The 15,321-nt window shown below is 35.2% G+C and overlaps 3 protein-coding genes across 5 annotated transcripts; 1 reads left to right on the top strand and 2 right to left on the bottom strand.

The window, feature by feature from the left end:
* Positions 1-2,555: 2,555 nt before the first annotated feature.
* LOC7483269 (peroxidase A2) lies at positions 2,556-4,322 on the top strand. Its single transcript, XM_002299105.4, has 4 exons — positions 2,556-2,977; positions 3,073-3,264; positions 3,504-3,672; positions 3,763-4,322. The coding sequence occupies exons 1-4, from the start codon at positions 2,765-2,767 to the stop codon at positions 4,218-4,220; spliced, it is 1,032 nt and encodes a 343-aa protein (XP_002299141.4). The 5' UTR covers positions 2,556-2,764; the 3' UTR covers positions 4,221-4,322.
* A 2,613-nt stretch (positions 4,323-6,935) lies between these two features.
* Positions 6,936-9,402, bottom strand: LOC7483268 (protein trichome birefringence-like 1). Its single transcript, XM_024583138.2, has 5 exons — positions 8,519-9,402; positions 8,123-8,315; positions 7,837-8,030; positions 7,595-7,753; positions 6,936-7,508 (listed from the first exon to the last, which is right to left on the bottom strand). The coding sequence occupies exons 1-5, from the start codon at positions 9,256-9,258 to the stop codon at positions 7,127-7,129; spliced, it is 1,668 nt and encodes a 555-aa protein (XP_024438906.2). The 5' UTR covers positions 9,259-9,402; the 3' UTR covers positions 6,936-7,126.
* Positions 9,403-10,082: 680 nt separating this feature from the next.
* Positions 10,083-14,979, bottom strand: LOC7455752 (formate--tetrahydrofolate ligase). 3 transcript variants are annotated; one of them, XM_002297618.3, is made up of 5 exons: positions 14,688-14,979; positions 14,254-14,403; positions 11,759-12,934; positions 10,948-11,094; positions 10,083-10,519 (listed from the first exon to the last, which is right to left on the bottom strand). In XM_002297618.3, the coding sequence occupies exons 1-5, from the start codon at positions 14,847-14,849 to the stop codon at positions 10,244-10,246; spliced, it is 1,911 nt and encodes a 636-aa protein (XP_002297654.1). In that variant the 5' UTR covers positions 14,850-14,979; the 3' UTR covers positions 10,083-10,243. The 3 variants fall into 3 exon arrangements, with proteins under 3 accessions (XP_002297654.1, XP_024445572.1, XP_052312776.1); XM_024589804.2 differs by lacking the exons at positions 14,254-14,403; positions 14,688-14,979 and adding an exon at positions 13,584-13,603; XM_052456816.1 differs by lacking the exons at positions 11,759-12,934; positions 14,254-14,403; positions 14,688-14,979 and adding an exon at positions 11,520-11,703.
* Between the last annotated feature and the right edge of the window lie 342 nt (positions 14,980-15,321).

Here is a 15,321-nt window from a genome sequence, read left to right as displayed (position 1 = left end):
AGCTTCCAACCAGACCTATCGATCTTGGGTTTAATAAGACAGCTGGAACCAACGCTATTGGGTTTAGCTGGGCACCCTGACCCAACGCTATTGGGTTTGGCTAGGCCGTCAGATATTTCTAATTTTATTTTTTTGTCTTTTTAGATTTTTTTTTTCTCTTATTTAATTTTTTTTCATACGGTAAAAAGAAAATAAATTGATGAGATTTTTTTATATTGTACAAAAGTTGGGTGATGATATTTTTTTTTTCACTTGAGGTTGAGTTGAATTTCCTTATTAAAGCATATTTGTTTTTACGTTTAAAAAAGCTTTAAAAAATTAAATTTTTTTTCTTTAATTCAAATTAATATTTTTTGATATTTTATAAAATAAATTGATGAGATTTTTTTTATATTGTACAAAAGTTGGGTGATGATATTTTTTTTTTCATTTGAGGTTGAGTTGAATTTCTTTATTAAAGCATATTTGTTTTTACGTTTAAAAAAGCTTTAAAAAATTAAATTTTTTTTCTATAATTCAAATTAATATTTTTTGATGTTTTATATTTTTTTGATGTGATGATATAAAAAATTAATTTTAAAAAATAAAAAAATATTATCTCAATATATTTTTTTAAATAACCATTATGTAATAATATGATAGGTAACATATTGTCCCGTACTCCGCAGCGGGTCAATAATAATATTTTTTTAAAATGTAAAAATGCTTGAGTTGGGTTAAAAGCATGGAATGTATTTGTATCATCACCATATTCAAATAAAATATTTTTTATAGTAGCACCATGAATAACACATAGCAGGGAAGCGTCCAATACACCAGCAACTAATTTTTTTCATTTTATTTTTTTTCCTTTTAAGATATTTTTAATTTTTTTTCTTCTCTTATTGAATTTTTTTTTCATACTGTAAAGAAAAAATAAAATAATATGACTTTTTTTATATTGTATAAAAATTGGGTGATGATATTTTTTTTCATTTAAGATTGAGTTGAATTTTCATTAAAGCATTTACGTTTTAAAAATGCTTTTAAAAAATATTGAAAATTTTTAATTTTTTTAATTTTAAATTAATTTTTTAAAATTATTTTAATGTGATGAAAGATTAAAAAAACTAAACCCAAATCTAGCTCCCCCAGGTAACCTGGAAGTAAAACCAGACGCAAGAATTCTATTACTCCGATAAGAAGAGAAAAAAAGTAAAAAAGGAAAAGGTAAAGGAAAAAGCTCAAACGAGGGATTCGAATCCCTCGTTTGAGCTTTTTCCTTTTCACCTTTTCCTTTTTTACTTTTTTTCTCTTTTTATCGAATCCCTCATTTGTGCTTTGGCCTTTTTTACTTTTTACTTTTTCCCTTTTCCTTTTTTTCTCTTCTTATCGGAGTAACAGAATTCTTGGGTCTAGTTTTACTCCCAGGTCAGCTGGCTGCTCCTACTTTACAAGAGTAGTGATGAACAAGAAACGTTTTGTCAATACCATGTGTAAAGTCATGTCATCAAATGGCTAGGCAATCTACAACCTAGTTAAAAGTACGATTGTGACAGAAAAACCTCTGATTTTGTGAACACCAATATTTTCTCGTGGCATTCTAGTGCTACTGTTGCTTAAAAAATGTGAGAAAATTATATGTGACCACCCACAGCATGAAAATCTCCATGCATGCTTCTGTCAATATCGTATTTGCCGCTCGCATTGTACTTCAATGAATTGGCTATTAGAAGAAGTTTTAATTAACTCTTTTGGTGAAGTTGAAGAAAATAAAAATAATAAGTCCCAATTCATAGCCCCGATTCCTGGCATCACATAAAATAGGGAACGTTAATACTACAAGAGTCCCAATGTACGAGGCACAGCTACTAAAATATAAAGGGTTGACCAAGGATTACCTCTCCTATGACAGCAACCTAGCAATATAAAAAAAAGAATTAATTTTGATGAGGAGTTCAACTAGTCAGGTTTTAAATTTATTTTTTAAAGATTTCTAGTTTGAGTTTCATAAACCTCAGAGTTACTAGCAGTTTTTATGATCATTAACTTAAAGGTCTGTGAGATTAGTCGAGGTGCACGTAAGATGTAAAAAAGAAAAGAAAAGACAAAAACGGAATTACAAAACTAATAGAAATGTGTTTCAATATGAATATTTTGAAAACTAACACATAGTCTCTGTCCACATTATTTTAGTTTGAATTTTTAGTTTTTCAATTTCAGACTTCCTTCTTGTTAAACTAATATATGCAGAGATGCGGAATTATCAAATCCACAAGGACCACAATCCATTGCATCATCTTACAAACCTCTTTAAGAATACAATAAATGAGAAAAAAAATATTCCATCCTTACTAACCATGTAATTTTGGTGATTCAATAATAAAAATTGTTGGCATGTTAAGCAAAATTTCACTCAAAATCAAATTACCAGGACATAATATAACCGGCTTGCAATGTCTTAAGTTTGAAGGAGTGAAGATGTCTGCGGAAATCATGAATTGTTGATGGAAACAAGGGGAGATGGGTAAGCGAGCTCAAGGAAGAGAGGAGATGAGGGATATTTTGGTTAAGAGATAACTGAACAGTCTTTCAACGTGTAATAACTTTGCACAAGAATCTTCAGAAGCAAGTATGCCTACTATTCTTGTTAAAAAATTCAAAGAACCGCGTCTTAGCTTCCAAACCTCTTTATCACTATATAAACTACAACATCGTTAACGTTGGGTTCCCATGCAAGTTTTAACATTGACAAAAACATTTTCATAGGAGAAATTGGAGAAAAATGCATCTTTCTAAGGCTATAGTTGCAGCTTTTTTCTCTGTAGTTTTGCTTAGAGGAACATTGGCTTATGGCCAGCTTACTCCAACATTTTATGACCAGACATGTCCAAATGTGAGCAGCATTATCCGTAATGTCATTACGGAGACATTGGTATCCGATCCTCGGATTGGAGCCAGCCTCATCAGGCTCCACTTCCATGACTGCTTTGTTAATGTAATTACTTTGAAACATCTTATATTGCTTATTGCTTAATTTTATTAAACCATCTATCTAAGTTGTGATTCTCAAGTTTTTTATTTTATTTTCAGGGCTGTGATGGTTCGCTTTTGTTGGACAATACTGATACTATAGTGAGCGAAAAGGAAGCCGGAGGGAACAACAACTCTGCAAGAGGTTTTGAAGTTGTTGATACAATGAAGGCTTTGTTGGAGAGTGCCTGTCCTGCTACTGTTTCCTGTGCTGATATACTCACTATTGCAGCTGAAGAATCTGTTGTCTTGGTATCTTAAAATGATCCCTCAACCCCCCCAAAATATAAAATAGATCTCTTGTTGTCTAATTCTAGTCAAAGAACGTAGAACACAAATATCATAGTTTATCATAATTGAATGAAAGAAAGAAGCTGAGATTTACTTAATTTTTTAGCATGACTTTATGGGGGTTTGGACAAAAAAGTAGTTGAGATAGAAATAAGTTTAGAGTTGAAAAGTAGTAATCCCCTAACTATGCATGGTTGCAGGCAGGAGGTCCAAATTGGACAGTTCCATTAGGAAGAAGAGATAGTACAACAGCAAGCCGAGATGCAGCAAATGCTTTCCTTCCGGCCCCTTCTCTCACCCTTGATCAACTCAGAGAGAGCTTCACTAATGTCAGCCTTAATAATAATAGTGATTTGGTAGCTCTATCTGGTAAGTATTATTTGCAGGCTCAACTCTAAACTGTAAAACTCTGTTATAATTGATTCTCCTTTGATGTAATTTCCTTTTTTATCTTCTCAGGTGCTCACACATTTGGAAGGGCAAAATGTTCTACGCTCGACTTCCGATTGTATGATTTCAACAGCACCGGTGCTCCTGACCCATCGTTGGACACAACTCTTCTAGCAGCTCTTCAGGAATTATGTCCTCCAGGTGGAAATAGGAGTGTGATAACAGATCTTGATCCCACAACACCTGATGTCTTTGACAGTAACTACTACTCCAATCTGCAAGGTAACCGAGGCCTGCTTCAGACTGATCAAGAACTGTTTTCAACTCCTGGGGCAGATGATGTCATTGCACTTGTTAACGCTTTCAGTGCTAATCAAACAGCTTTCTTTGAAAGCTTTGTGGAGTCCATGATAAGAATGGGAAATCTCAGCCCTCTGACGGGAACTGAAGGGGAGATCAGATTGAACTGCAGGGTAGTCAATGCAAACTTGGCTGGGCCAGATAGCATGCTTGTTAGCTCAATTTGAATGAAAGGCTACATGCCAAGAAGCAGGTGATAATAAGCGATCATATGCGCTGTAATAAATATCAGAGTGATGAAAAATGAATACCAAATGGAGTCTTGTTGACATATTTCTCACACACCAAAATGCATATATGTTAAGTCTTATTGATTCGATAAATTTATGATCCGTTATATCATCACGATTGAGTTTTAGATTTAAACCAGAAAAAATATTATTCCAATTAAATTTAGTTGAGATGTCGAGTTAGTCTTGTCAAACGTATTCTAAGACCGACTAGGTTAACTTCATAAAATAGAATTGTTTTAATAAATAAAAAATTTGCTTTTTTCCATGTCAACAAATGTGCTAAAATGAATCATTTTTTCCCGTGATCTTTTCTGCAGTAATTGACGAGGATCGATATTGCTATTTTTGCTTCTGCTTATTTTTGAAGAAGAGATTAACTAAATTATATTACATGCCGTTTATCGCTGTCGGTGGATAAAAATTGGAACATGTGGGTGGATTCTTGATTATTAATTTGACTTTTTTTTCAAATAACATATTTTCTTCCAAATTATTATTAAATCTTAAATTAAGTATGTAAATAAAAATATTTCATATTAAGTCTCTAATCTATTGAAAACCATAGGTATACCGAATTCTAGGGTCAACCCAACCAAAAACCTGGGACACAGGTTGACACATAGATTAACAAGTCAATTAAAGCTATAGTTTTTTTAGAAAAATAAAAAACTATGTCGTTCAAGTTTATAAAACATAGTATTTTAAAGTAAAATATGGCTTGGGTCAGGCTTCGAGTTAGCGAGTCATTAGATTGACTTACCAAGCCAAGTTTTACCATAATTGGGTATTGACATAGGACCCCTTACCTCTGGGTTCTGGCACACGACCCATTCAATTTGGGTCCTGATGCACGACCAATGTGAGCAGGTCTGCAAACCTAAACGTATGGGTTCGCAGACTCGCTTGCTTGGTTCTGCAGCCCCATGTGGCGCGCGGCTCTAGCCAAGCGCCCAGTGCTTCCAAGCCCCAAGCACGGGCCTGCTGACCCAGGCGCATCCCTACGCCAGGTGTCTGCAACCTGGGGCATGCAGCCATTCAATGCCTCACCAAAATCGAAATCGATCATTTTCTTTCTAACCATCCATTCAATGCCAAATGCTTCCCAGTGAAAAGACAACCCCACCCTTCCCTTGCAGTCTTTACAACTCTTTATGGTAAGGGCAACTCTGTTATTACATTACTCCAATCCACAGTGAATTGTGTCTAGGTAAACAGTAACAAAGACACTGAGTCTATAAAATAATAATAATAATAAAATGAGTCTCTTACCCAAGGGACCGTTCCAATCCATAGTCCCATGAGTCTTAATGAACAGGACTTTTGCCACATGATTTAACTTTTCTGTTAATGCCTTTTAACACCGTCGGTGGATAAAAATTGAAACGAGTGGGTGGATTCTTGATTATTAATTCGGCTTTTTTTCCCAAATAACATATTTCCTCCCAAATTAGCATTAAATCTTAAATTAAGTATGTAAATAAAAACATTTCAGTCTCTAATCTAATGGAAACAATAGGTATACCAAATTCAGGGGTCAACCCAGCCAAAAACCTAGGTCACGGGTTAACATGTAGATTAACAAGTCAATTAAAGCTATGGTTTTTTTAGGAAAAAAAGCTATGTAGTTTAAGTTTAAAAAACATAGTATTTTAAAGTAAAATAAATTGATTTAATTTTAAAAAATAAAAAAATATTATCCCAATATTTTTTTAAATAATCATTACGTAATAATATAATAGCTAGAATATTAGTCTGCGTTCCATAGCGGGTTAATAATAATATTTTTTTCAAATGTAAATATAATTGAGTTTGGGTTAAAAGCACGAAATGTATTTGCATCATCACCATCTTCAAATAAAGTATTTTCTACAGTAGCACCATGAATAGCGCATAGCAGAGCAGCATCCAATACATCGACAACTAATTTCTTTCCCTTTAATATTTTTTCCTTTTAAGATATTTTCAATTTTTTTTCTTTAATTTGTTTTTCTTTTCTCTTATTGATTTTTTTTTCATACTGTAAAGAGAAAATAAATTGATGTAATTTTTTTTTATGTTGTATAAAAGTTGGGTGATGATATTTTTTTTCATTTAAGGTTAGGTTAAATTTTCTTATTAAAACATGTTTGTTTTTGCGTTTTAAAAATTCTTTAAAAAAAATTAATTTTTTTTGCTTTACATCAAATTAAAATTTGTTATATTTTTATATTATTTTGATGTAATGACAGATTTAAATAACTAGCCTCAAGGTACACTTACAAGATGTGGAATTCTATTACTCCGATAAGAAGAAAAAAAAATAATCTAGTATTACTTAAATAAATCTAATTATATGAAAGTTGCTACCATTCTAGCTTCCATGGTTGTAAAACCTGGACCATCCTGTAACAGAGAAACAAATCATTTGTAACTGAGGATTGAAGGAGTGAAGAGGTTGGTGGAAACAAGGGGACGATGAGAAGAGTTTGAAGGAGTGAAGATGTCTGCGGAAATCATGAATTGTTGATGGAAAGAAGGGGAGATGGGTAAGCGAGCGCAGGGAAGGGAAGAGAGGAGATGAGGGATATTTTGGTTAAGAGATAACTGAACGGTCTTCCAACGTGCAATAAATTTGCACAGGAATCTTCTAGTCAGTGGAAACGAAACAGATTGGTCTAAACATTGTGCTTGCATTAATAAATTCATGGCCACGTGTAACCAATATTATTGGATTGGCTACATGCCATATATAGATTAACATAAAAATCACCGGTGTGATAAAAGTTAATGTCATGACAATCACAAAGTTAATATGAATGTTGAATTGTTACAGCTTATCGAATTGCTGGGCTACTCTCCGATTAATGGAGTCTCATTGAATTGTGTACCAGACGCTGCTGCTGCTGCTTTAGTTCCTTCTGCTTATGTTTGAAGAGCAAATGACTGTACACGATCTCATTCCATGTATCAGGAACCCCAGGGAGACACCAATGACTGCAATCTTGGACTCTCGACAATGACCTCCCCTCTTCAGTCATATTTTGCTCCCTATATACTGAAGGATGTGCGTCCCTCCGGAAATTAGTCATTCTTGTAACGTTTAGATAGAATACTGGTGTCTTCATACGCTTGAGTGTCGATTCCAGAATCTTCACCATTGGGGGATCTTCTTCAAAATAAGTCTCCTCCATAAGCGGCTTGGTCTCACTGTCACATTTCCCACCAGAATCCCACTCTCCACCTCTGTGAATGGAACAAAAATGTTACAAGATTGTTATGTGAGCCTCTGTTTTCGAATCCACGGATAGCTTATGTTCTTCGTTACATACCTAAAATGAGAAACAGAATATCCCCTGAAGAAAACAAGGGTCTTGAACGGATCCGTCTTTGTTTCCACCCATCTAGCCCATGTTCTCAAAGCTTTCCGAAATGCCTTGTCGACATTCAGTTGACTGTAGACATGGCTACCTTCTTGATAGTAACCCCTCCTGCAAGTATCTGATGTTATAATTTGTTCCTGGATGATTTCCTAATAAGAATGATACCTGAAGAGAGGAAACATTTATGTCACCCGTCCAAAGTTTTCTCATGAGTCCACCAATGTCCAGAGTTGAATATCAGAACATCTGCAGTTTTGTAATTGTCGGATGATCTCTCAAGCATATCAAGGCGGAGAGTTTCCTTCTTTGATCCATTTTTACCTTCCATTTCCCATTCTTGAACAAGAAATGGTGATTGAAAGAATTCCACCGAGGAATTGTAATCCTACCAATCCAAGTAAATTAATGTTTTCAAACAATGAACAGATTTCTTGTGGCATTTATAAGAGACGAAAAGGAGAAAACCAAACCACGTACTTCGAATATGAAAGAGTAAGAACTCTCCGATCGAAATTCTTCTCTGCCAGAGGCTTCGAATACTTTAGACTTGTCTTCCACCGAATTTCGAAGAATACAAACCAGAGATTCCCACATGTTCCTATTGAGAGAATCACCGACAAAGACTAATCTCTTCCCTCTTAACATCTCCAACATAATCTTACCATTCATCCTGCAAATTGAAGTTGGCATGTATTTCAAGGATTAATATTTGATAATTTGATAGAAAAAGGGAGAAAACCCCCTGCACTTCTCAACACAATTGCTATCCGAAATCAAATATATTATAGCTAGAAATTATAAATACAGGCTCAAAATATATATCATAACACAATTGAGAAGGTACAAAAACATATGAACATATTTTATGTTTACCTCGGGATATTGCAATGCCTTGGTTGCCATCTATATTTTTGATACTCACTATCAAGCCTTCCATTAATAAAACAATTGAAAGGTTCATCAATATGAGGACAAGATCCTGGTGCAAATATAGGGTAAGAATCATCCTTCCCCCATTTCCCATCAAACCAATTGCACTGCTCCATTTTCCTCACCCATTTCTCAATTTTCGTGTTCCTATCTCTCCCTTTTGAATCCAATGCCAGCACATTGCTTTCAACTCTCTCTTTCTCCACAGCCCTTTTTTTATCCCCATTTTCTCTCTTCAAAGCATACTGCTCCTCCTCACCATGAGAATCATTTCCTGCATCCACCTTCCCATGTTGTGCTACAGTGTCATTTAAACCAGCACTTAATAAAGGGCTCTTTTCAGACGTGAGATTGTATTCTTGAGACAAAGAATGAACCCCATATTTAGCATCAGCTAACGGAGATTCGTTGGGAACATGAAGAAGGGTGTGGTGTTGGTGAGAAAGAGATGAAGAATTTGAGAGAAAGTGAGAGATAAGGGAAGAAAAAGGGAAGGAATAGCCAGAAAATGATTGAATATAGAGCAAGAGAAAAGTGGATGGTATAAAGATAAACGTGAATCCAAAAGCAAATGACAAACTTTTTCTTCCTGTGAAAGGAATGAAATTAGGCTTTGATGTGTCTGCAGATTTCGTGAGTAGACGGTGTTTTGCTGAAGATATTGGTAATGATGAATCTGTCATCGTCAAAGAACTAGCTTTTTGTGCGGGGATGGCGGAAGATCTCTGCCCTGTGTAAGAACTTGCTTGGCACTTTATGTGTTGTGTTTTTGGGTTCTTGGAGATTCATGCAAGTAATTGCATGCGTCAACCAAGATGTGGTTGATTTCTCATTTTCCTTAATATATATATATTTGGTTAAAAATAAAAAATGCTATTTTTATAGTTGTTTGTAACTTAACATTTGTGTTGGTTTTATTTGACAATTTAATTGTATATTTTCTAAAATAGCATTCATTTATAACCATATTTTTAGTATCATTCACTATAAATAAATATCATACTGCAATTAGTAAAATTAAGATATTTAAAAATAGTTAAATGTCAATTTGATTAAGAAACTAATTTATATTCTTACAGCTAAGAAGAATTAGTATATAAAATTATCAAAAACACATGAAATAGTAATATCTCAATTCACAAATTACATTTTAATTTTTACAGAAAATAAGAAATTCTTCCATAAATTAACAAAAACTTCGATCAAACTCAACTTGTCATACTCATAATCCAATCTATACAAATTAATAAATATTATTATTATTAACATATTTACTTTAATTACCATCAATAGAGGAGTGTTGCTTTCTATTGAATTTTCATTTTAAATGGCTGAAACCAAAGCTTGAAATTTGTGAAACTTAAAAATGCAATGTGTGTCGCCCAGGAGATAGCCATGCTAACTAACAGTAACAAGCATGAGTTCTAATTTCCACAGCTCTGAAGCTAAAGCAAGAGAAACCTGAATTATTACTAGCCATCATTGATACGAGACTGTTAACTGCGGATTAAAAGCAGAAAGAAAACAAGAACTTTTCATTTAATCAGTTGCTTGTGTATCAAGTTACATAAAAAATCAAATATAAGTTACACTCTGGCTTTGTACTTCTGCAAGGGCAGACCCGGGAAGCCTACGCCAAAGCACATGAAATGAAAAGTTTAGTTGGCATTAAGAGAGACCAATAACCTTGCCGGTGGCAGTGTCCAGATCAATGTCATAAAAGCAAGGCCTTGTTGGAAGTCCTGGCATGGTACTCATAGTCCCAACCAAAGGATAGATGAAACCAGCACCGATGCTAGCCCTGACATCTCTTATTGGCAAAACAAATCCAGTGGGGGCTCCTTTCTCAGACGCTTGGTGTGAAAATGAATACTGGGTTTTAGCCATGCAGATCGGCAGACCAGAGAACCCTTGCCTGCTGTACATCTCAATTTGTTTCTCAGCCTGGTTAGACATAAAGTGAAGGTCAACGTCAGAGAACATGGAATTTAAACAAATGTCCATGTTTTAAAATTTTCAGTCATGGGCACTTCGCTGGCAAATTTCTGAACCCCGCATGACTTGAATGTGAGAGAAAACGGATTTCTCTGAATTATCTTCTATTTTAAACAAACTTCATACCTAGAAAAATGCATCAAACATCTCCCACAATGATTTTCGTTGCAAGAAAACTTTTTAATCCTTTCACAGTTAGACCATTTCAGCCCAGTTACGCCAGTCATTTTTGGTAAAAAAGGGGAAAAAATGAAAAATTAAGATTGAATGCAACTACCAATTGGGACTGCTGTACGCATCAAAACATGAACCTTCAGATAGAATTAAAAGAACCATAATGGAAATTGAGAGATAAAAAGAAGAAACAAATTCTTTACCTGCTCTGAGTATTCGACACCACTAGCACCATATGACCTTGCTATTGCCTCTATTTTCTCTTTAATACTAATGTCCAAGGAATATAAAAACTTTAATGGCTGTGTCACATTCCCACATGCCTTTTGAACTGCAATTCCAAGTTCCACCTGAGGAACACAACGCAGTGAGATAAGCAGACAACAAAAGGTTAAAACCAATTCTTCGATATTTTACTGATTCTGTCTAAAGACACATGCTCAAGAAGCTAGAGTCAGATTTGTGCTACTGTCAAAAGAGGACCATTTACCAGCTTCAAGGCAACTAGACAAGACAATAAATTCATATCAGGCAGTGAACTTTTCATCCACTGATATATATATTCCGTGATCCTGATCCAAAATATGATTAGAATTATTTATTTCTTGTACAGGATGTAACCAGATGAAACAGGCAAGGGGGTGAAGCAGACATGCAAGATTTCACTTGCAGGATAATCAACTCCAAACACCAGCAGTTGAAAGGATATAACACATTAAATAAAGTATGAATTCTATATTAGGGCTATGATAGAAGGGAAACTGAGGAGCACTACCAATGAATTGATAGAGTAACATTTAAGACACCACGGCAATTTTGGTGTTTATAATGAGGATAAAGGACATATCTTCTGCAAAGCTCAAAGCTCGGTAAACTTGTGGTAGTTCTTTCTAGGTGAAAAAGTAAGAACCATGCAGCTCTATCTTGACTTATTTGGTTTCACAGAGAGCCGAGTGATGCACAAATTCATCCTGGTTCAGTATGGGAATGGACAAACAGGAAGAAGCAACTTACTGCTCCTTTCCCACCATGAGCATGGTGTGTACAGACAACAGCATCATATGCCCCAGCAGTCAAAGCTGCATTTCTGACAGCATTAAGTTCTGCTTCTGAATCAGTTGCAAACATGTTCACAGCAACAACAACATTTACACCATAAGCCTTGGTGTTAGAAATATGCCTAGCTAAATTCACACAACCGGCTTCAACCAAAGACACATTCTCAGTTGTGTAGGCACGGTCAAGAGGCTTCCCAGCAACCACTTCTGGCCCACCACCATGCATTTTCAGGGCCCTAATTGTTGCAACAATAACAGCACACTGAGGAGTCAAACCGCTGTATCGGCACTTTATGTTCATGAACTTTTCAGTTCCAATATCAGAACCAAAACCTGCTTCTGTGACCACAAACCCACCCGGTCCCACCAGCTTCAGTGCAATCTTATCGGCCACGATGGAAGAATTTCCATGAGCAATGTTCGCAAAAGGACCAGCATGAACAAGAACAGGAGTTCCTTCAAGAGTCTGCATTAAAGTAGGGTTGATAGCATCCTTCATCAGTACAGTCAAGGCACCTCCAACACCAAGATCATCAGCTGTCACAGGGTCCCCGGCCTTGCTATTGCCAATCACCATTTTACCAAGCCTCTCTCTCATATCAGCTAGAGATGTTGTGAGGGCCAAAACTGCCATTATCTCACTAGCTACAGATATATCAAATCCTGTTTCTCTCACCATCCCTTTTTCTTCAGGACCTTGTCCAACAGTAATCTTTCTCAAAAACCTGTCATTGACATCCATTACTCTCCTCCATGTTATCGAAGCTGGGTCAATATCAAGCCTTGCAAATTTTTTTACTTCTTGTGGTGTGAGTTCCTCAGGCTTGGTCTTGGAGATACCAAGCCTCTTCAGACGCCGAAACATTATGTCACTAAAGCTTCGTTTTCCTTCTTTGTTCGGTGGGCATAAGCGGTTTAAAAGAGCCTTGTCTGATTGTGTAGACTCATGGAAAATCCGGGTATCAATAGCAGCTGCTAGGAGATTATTTGCAGCTGTTATTGCATGAATATCTCCTGTTAGGTGAAGATTGAATTCATCCATTGGAATAACTTGACTATAACCACCACCAGCTGCACCCCCTTTTATTCCAAAAGTCGGTCCTTGTGATGGTTGACGAAGGCAGGTAGCAACCTAGCATCAAAAAGAAAAGAATTCCTATCATAAACAGAGGCATATCCGGAATTATGATATCCACACAATCATTTACACCAAAAATGTAAAGAAAACAAGAAACACCACTGCCTGCTATAAAGACAAATTCATATCTAGTTTCCTAAACATCCTCGTGCACTAAAGAAACCAAGAAAAAAGAAATTTATTAGAGTGGAAAGAACTAAAATTTGACTTTGGCAATGCAGCTATTTAACCAGAGATCAGTTTCCTGGGTTGTTGACTAAAAGCTACGGAAGAATTGTGGTAGCTTTCAAGATTGCAAATTTCAGATCTATATTCTTGAAAAAAACAAAAGCCTGAGCCAACTTTACTGCTCTTTTCACCTTTCATTGCAAGGGCGTGCGAGGAAAAATTGCCAAAGTTCTACCATATATAAATGCAGCTGTTTAACATAGATGTACAAATACCAAAAACCAGCAAATTTATGTGTGTGAAGGTAATGGGATGTATTAACTTATTAAGACTTTGAATAACAGAATGTGGGAATTTTTCAATTGGACATGAACAAACATTGAAAATATATGGTTCAAGTCAAGTTCATTCTAACAAGCAATTCGAGTCAACATACATTTGGGTATTCCAACAAGAGTTTATGGCTTTTCATTACCACTGACATTCCTTCCCGAAAATATCTTAGTTCATGCACATCTCAGGCTAAAATAGTTTGTGACACTCTCTGCCTCAGCTCGTGAAGGCCCTCACCAATAAAATGATGCCAACCTTCAGATATTGATATAACTTCTACCATTAGAAAGACAAGACATAACAATGACAACAGCATGAAGCTCAGTATAAAGCAGCCAAAAGAAGTAGCCTTTCAATAAACTGTAATTACCTTTAAAATCATACCCATACAATCACTACTGAGCAAAACTGAATCTTGAGAGTCCTCACAAAACGTGTTAGATGGTAGAACTGTCTCCACAGTCATCCTTCTAGGACCTCATATGATGGGATCGTAACTAGGTAATTGCCCCCTTTTCTACTTAAAACAGAAAACGTTTTGGAGCTGATTTCTTATTTCTTCTATTATTTCTGTTCCACAGATTCTATAAGGCACTTTCCTTGTTATCAGCCAGTCCAAAAACTCAGTATGGATTCTTGACTATGTCATAAAAACATAAATCAAACTGATAGCTTGAAACTAATGGAATGAAAGTTTAAAAATTTGTTGCCCAGGTAAAACTCAACAACATTGACCGCACAAAACATGGACAGAAGGGGAAAATGAAATGAAACCAGTAAAAAGCAAGAAATGGAACAAAACAAAAGGCTACCTTTTTATCAAGAAATGCACCCATAGCCTGACAGAGGCCAACAGTAGTAGTGGACTTTCCTTCTCCAAGTGGTGTAGGAGTAATCCCTCCAACCACCACATAGTACCCATCTCCTGATCCTTCAAGCTCATCAAGCACAGGCAATAATACCTATAAAATCAACCAACAAATCAATCTTCTTAGCCTCTCCTAAAAATATCTAAAAACCCTTTAAGAGAGATTGGATTTTCAAGAATTTAATCCATGGAAACCATTGTTTCAAAGGAAAAACATCTACACCAATCAAGATGGTCAACATAAACAATCAAAAGAAAGCAAGAAAAACATCTACACCAATCAAAAAGGTCAACATAAACAATCAAAAGAAAGCAAGAAAACAATCACTTCATAATATTACATAAATCCCATCACAAGAAGATAAAAAAAGAACTCACCTTGGCCTTGTATTTTCCATAAAGATCATAATGTTTAGGGCTAAGATTCAGCTCTTTAGCAATCTCAGATATGTGAAAAGGTTCCACTGAGTTAGCAATGTCTATGTCAGCTGGTACTGGTGACACCACCTCCAACTTCCTCAACGTTTTTGATGCACTCATTGTTTTTTGTTTCAGTACTGTGAATTCTGATGCTAGAAATTCCAAATCTTTTATAGCTGAATCAACTGCTTACATGAATATTATTTAGAGGACCAGTGGAGAGAAACCATTTTACTAATGAAAAATCAGGTTTAGTCCCTTTAAATTTAGAACAGTTTCACTTTGGCTGGCTTATATAGGTTGGATTTTAGTATTTTATCAACTATTAGTTTAAAAATTTCTGAAAAAGTTTAAAAATGACCCTTGAGAAAATCAAACAAAATGTTATCCTTTTTAATCATTTTCTTTTAGATGTTCATGTTTTGATTTTCATATTATTTCCAATAAAATAACATTACGTCAAGTTCTTAAAACAACATAAATATTAACATCTAAAAAATAACAATTAATGATGATAGATATAATTTGTTTGAATTAAATTTTTAATAATAACTATATATAAAAACATGAACTCTATAAAAAAAATTTGATT

Source organism: Populus trichocarpa, chromosome 1, assembly GCF_000002775.5.
Source record: "Populus trichocarpa isolate Nisqually-1 chromosome 1, P.trichocarpa_v4.1, whole genome shotgun sequence".
NCBI lineage: Eukaryota > Viridiplantae > Streptophyta > Magnoliopsida > Malpighiales > Salicaceae > Populus > Populus trichocarpa.
This window is presented reverse-complemented; position numbering and strand designations above follow the sequence as displayed.

Coding starts and splice junctions, on each gene's coding strand:
- LOC7483269 (XM_002299105.4), top strand. CDS start 2,765: ATGCATCTTTCTAAGGCTATAGTTGCAGCTTTTTTCTCTGTAGTTTTG. Junction 2,978..3,072: donor TCCATGACTGCTTTGTTAAT/GTAATTACTTTG, acceptor TTTTATTTTCAG/GGCTGTGATGGTTCGCTTTT. Junction 3,673..3,762: donor TGATTTGGTAGCTCTATCTG/GTAAGTATTATT, acceptor TTATCTTCTCAG/GTGCTCACACATTTGGAAGG.
- LOC7483268 (XM_024583138.2), bottom strand. CDS start 9,258: ATGACAGATTCATCATTACCAATATCTTCAGCAAAACACCGTCTACTC. Junction 8,316..8,518: donor AGGCATTGCAATATCCCGAG/GTAAACATAAAA, acceptor TTCAATTTGCAG/GATGAATGGTAAGATTATGT. Junction 7,754..7,836: donor CATGAGAAAACTTTGGACGG/GTGACATAAATG, acceptor AGATACTTGCAG/GAGGGGTTACTATCAAGAAG.
- LOC7455752 (XM_002297618.3), bottom strand. CDS start 14,849: ATGAGTGCATCAAAAACGTTGAGGAAGTTGGAGGTGGTGTCACCAGTA. Junction 14,404..14,687: donor ATGGAAAATACAAGGCCAAG/GTGAGTTCTTTT, acceptor TTGATTTTATAG/GTATTATTGCCTGTGCTTGA. Junction 11,095..11,758: donor CTCATGGTGGGAAAGGAGCA/GTAAGTTGCTTC, acceptor TGTGTTCCTCAG/GTGGAACTTGGAATTGCAGT.